This window comes from Buceros rhinoceros, unplaced genomic scaffold (assembly GCF_000710305.1).
Source record: "Buceros rhinoceros silvestris isolate BGI_N320 unplaced genomic scaffold, ASM71030v1 scaffold41793, whole genome shotgun sequence".
NCBI lineage: Eukaryota > Metazoa > Chordata > Aves > Bucerotiformes > Bucerotidae > Buceros > Buceros rhinoceros.
The window spans coordinates 12,535-16,458 of NW_010402581.1; the positions used below are offsets into that span (position 1 = coordinate 12,535).

General features: G+C 51.2%; 1 protein-coding gene across 1 annotated transcript in view; it reads right to left on the reverse strand.

Annotated features, from left to right (window-relative positions):
* Window positions 1-647: 647 nt before the first annotated feature.
* The window catches only part of LOC104490403 (major facilitator superfamily domain-containing protein 1-like), a gene marked incomplete at its 5' end in the record, with an annotated part of 10,002 nt that continues 6,725 nt past the window's right edge, over window positions 648-3,924 (reverse strand). The window contains 5 exons of the mRNA XM_010132680.1: window positions 648-761; window positions 1,042-1,153; window positions 1,317-1,456; window positions 2,003-2,140; window positions 2,725-2,836. Coding sequence (XP_010130982.1) covers window positions 648-761; window positions 1,042-1,153; window positions 1,317-1,456; window positions 2,003-2,140; window positions 2,725-2,836 — 616 coding nt within the window. The remainder of the gene's footprint in view (window positions 762-1,041; window positions 1,154-1,316; window positions 1,457-2,002; window positions 2,141-2,724; window positions 2,837-3,924) is intronic.

The window sequence follows — 3,924 nt, forward strand, 5'->3', positions numbered from 1 at the left end:
CATCTCACATAGCAAAAGGGGCAGCTGGCTCAGCACAATAAGCCTCCAGCAGTCGTGAGTAAGAGCCAGACAGTTTCAGATCAAAACCTTTTACACTTTTGAAGGCAAATGAACGGGCACAGCTTACAGAAGCATTGCTACTAAGGGACTAAGCAGTTAAGTGAAGCTTGGGTGCAAAAGGTAATTGACTTGATTAGTTCAGTCTAGTGCCTAAAGAATACTGCTGGTGTCACTCACGTGGATGTGTCGTGTGTGAAAGATGCTGGCCTAGAGCAGTGCTTGACAGCGCAGGACTGCCAAGTGCTGGGCACGGGATTCCTGTGATGGGGAACCATCTCAGTGAGGGGCCAGGCAGACGCTGTCCCACCGGCAGGTTTGGGGCACCGGTGGAAAGCAGCTCCAGCTAGGTTAGTTCCACTTACTGCGGTGTAGTTCCTGAAGTGCCCCATGCCATTTTCTGTCTCATGCCACACAGAAGACACCTTTCACTTGTGAGCCAGGCAGAAGGACGTGGAAACATTCCCTTCCTGTAGACAATTCCCTTCAAGATTCCCTTTAAAGATGTTTAAAATACACAGGCTAAAAGTCCACTCTTAAACCGAAGTGACCAGAGCTGTGGCAGCCGCCCATTCTCACACTGCGCGGGTTCAGCTGGCAGAGCCTTCATGTCCCGTCTCGTCATCAAGGAGTGGTGCTGCATCTGCAGGCTCGCTGTCCTGCTCCACAGGTGCCCCCTTCCTCGTTCTGTTCAGTGTCCCACCCTGGAAATTCAAAGCAGCCATCAGGGACAAAAGGGATCCTGCCCTTCCTGCACACTTGTATCGCCCCAGCTGTGTGCCGGTTGTGCCCCTCACCTTTCCGCAAAAACACGGAGCCGCCAAGAGCTTGATACTGGTCAGATGACTGCCCTGCACTCTGTGTCACAGACAGTTCTCTTTACACAGCCCCCTTTTTCTGCTGGGGGAGCTCCTTACATACAAGCCCACCAGCTCCTGCATCAGGAACAGCAACTCGGTGTTCTTCAGCTTTTATCACACTTACCTGTGTCTTGTCCACAATGTTGAGGCTGACGGAGGTGATGATGCACGCGATTGTGTTTGCCAACAGAAAGATCATCATCCGTTGCCAGCGCCACAGGGGGATCTTTAATTCACTAGAAAAGGCCAGAAGAGGATAGAACGAGTCACTTGAAGAGATTTGAGACACCTCTATGGTTCCTTGCAGCATCAGGTTGTGCAGGTGCTGCTTTCTGTTCACAGCGCTCCGCTAAAGCACCATGATGTCTCTGCTTGGGGAGAAAACCAGCAACATCTCACCTGGACGTAGTTCCTAGCAAGTGTCCAACGATGAGGTTGGAAAGGCCAACTCCAATCATCTGCACAGACGTTGCCAGCCCCATTGCTGTCCCTAGAGCTGCTCGGGGGACCACCAGAGGGATGGACGGCCACATACTGGCCTGGCAGGGGTAATGAGAGGAGGAATTAACTGAAATTATTTAAAGGGGGTCTGGGCATTGCTTTAGAAAGGAATTCTTGCCACTAAATCAACCTTTATACCTTCTCTTGAAAAAATCTGGTACTTCTCCCTCCCAGCCTACTCGCTGGTTCTAGACTGTTCCCCACCCTTTCCAAGCAGCCTGAGTCAGCACAGTCTGCACACGTGGGGTGAAACTGGAATAATCCGACTGCAGACTTCGGAAGGGGAGCTAGACCACGTGACTTATCTCACAAGCCTCAAAGGGGATTCAGGTGTTACACTCAAGATAAAAACGCACTAAGAAAAGCACAGACAGATTAACGCTCCACGTGGTGTCGAACGTCCCTCACTCTGCTTTGCCTTTTGCTTCATGTTGCTTCTTTGGGGTTATTCGTTACTGAGCAAAGTCTTCAGAATCAGGGAGCCAGTGACTAGCTGGTGAACCTGCTTGTTGGGACTCACGGGCAGTGCCCCAGCCAGCTGGGCACAGCCACCAAACCGCGGCAGCAGCGAGCTGTGAACTTACAGCAGCAAAGGAGTAAGTGATCCCCAGCCAGATGGTAGAGACTAACGGAGGAACGGCCGTAAATGCCAGGAGAGCGAAGACTGGCAGGGTCAGCACAGTGCAGCCAGCAGCAAAAACACCTCTCAGTCCGATGTAGTCCTGGAGAAGGAAGCGGACAGAAGACCTCTCGCAAGGGATCCTTCCTTCCCACAGATCCTCACGACAAGCGGCCGCGCAGCATCGGCTGCCTGGGCAGCAGGAACACGCCACTTCCTTGCTGTCGAGATTGCAGCAGACTAACTACAAGAGTCCCTCCTGCGTGCTGCTGAACACTGGCCAGGGGCTCGGGGTCCAGGGCTCCCGTGACGTGGCTTTAGTAAAGGGCGAGGCAAACCCCTCTGTTGTGGCCTGACAGTGACAGCAATGCAAGGACGAGTTTGACAGGGCAGGGACTGATTACCTGCAGACTGTCTTTTCCCATCTACTCGCAAAGCTCATCCTGATCCCTTCTGTTCCAGTCCTGGCCATGTGCCATGGTTTGATGCTGCCATAGCACAATTAAGGGACACAGGGAAAAACAGGTTAACATTTTTCCCTGTAATTTAATTCAGACTGAAGTGCATCTTGCAGTTTGCAAAGAATTAAAGGGCTGCTTGTTCAGCAACAACAGGCTAAATTCTGGCTGCAGGGATTAGGAAAAAGTTACCAGCAAGGACCACCATGTCCTGTGTTCAGGTACTCACAATCAATATGCCAGCTGCCGCCGAGAGAATGAGGGAGCTGTCGTACACTGCCCCAGCAACGTAAGCGGCTGCCTGCTGACTGTAGCCAGAGTATTTATCCTGGATAAACTTGCTAAAAACAAAGTTGGGGGGGGGTGGTGGAATGACATCATTAGGGTTCTTGATAAAGTTATTTTGACAGAAAGTAAGTCCGAGCACAGAGTGGCGGGAAAGGTTTTAATGAGAGGACTTGTAAACAAGTTTGAGTCCATCTGGTTTGCAGCCTTGTTGGTTCATTCTGGTCTTAACTGGCACCATAGAGAAGCTGATGGCTTAATGGCCACTTTGGAGACACTTGTGCAAGTGCAAAGTAGAACTGTAGGTTAAAGCTGGGCACGTGTTCCATCACATCAGCACCGCTCACAAGCAGCAATCTACCATCCCCTGACCCAGCCATACAGAAGGACTTTTTTATATTGTCTTTGCAGAGGCAGAAAGCATCATCGATCCAAGGGTGAGACTGCTGAGTGGCAGGAAAATACTGTACAATAATCCAGCAGCACAGATCAGAGTTTAAATTAACCAGCTGCATTTCAGCAGTGCTGGGCATCATTAAGGAGACCTGGTTAAAGCTGAAAACACAGACACCCAGTCTGGTTTCCCTTGCCAGGAGAGAGCCTTTCATCTTCGTTAAGGACATGCAAAAAAGGCGTTAGAACTTATTCAAACTCATTACCAAATTTACCGCCATCCTGGCAGAACAGCTTGGAAAGACTGGTTGCTTCGGAGATCTTGTAGCTGCTTAAACCTGTTTTGGCTCCTTGCATGGCTGCTGCCCTTAGTAACTGTGAGCCTTCTCAGCCTGCGCTGTCAGCGTGTGGAACAAGACCCTGCAGGGGCATCGGTTCACTTCCAGCTCCACAGTGCCTTCACTGTACACCCCTCAGAAATACTACCAAACAAATTGTCTTGTCTTTTTTTTTCACTGCAGGCCTTTGCTAGAGGCCTGTGTAACGTGTGAGTTCATACTCATTACGTGACAGCAGCTGCGTCATCCACCGACGGGGAAAAAAGCAGCAAACCCGAGAAGTCTGTGGCAGAGCCAGAGGACAGGAGCAGGAGTCCCCATTTAGTCAGGAGGCTGTGTCCTTGCTCTAAGCAAAGGCAGGCATGAGCGGGGCAGTCTGCAGGCCTCGCCGGGGCTGCCGGGGGTTCCATCGC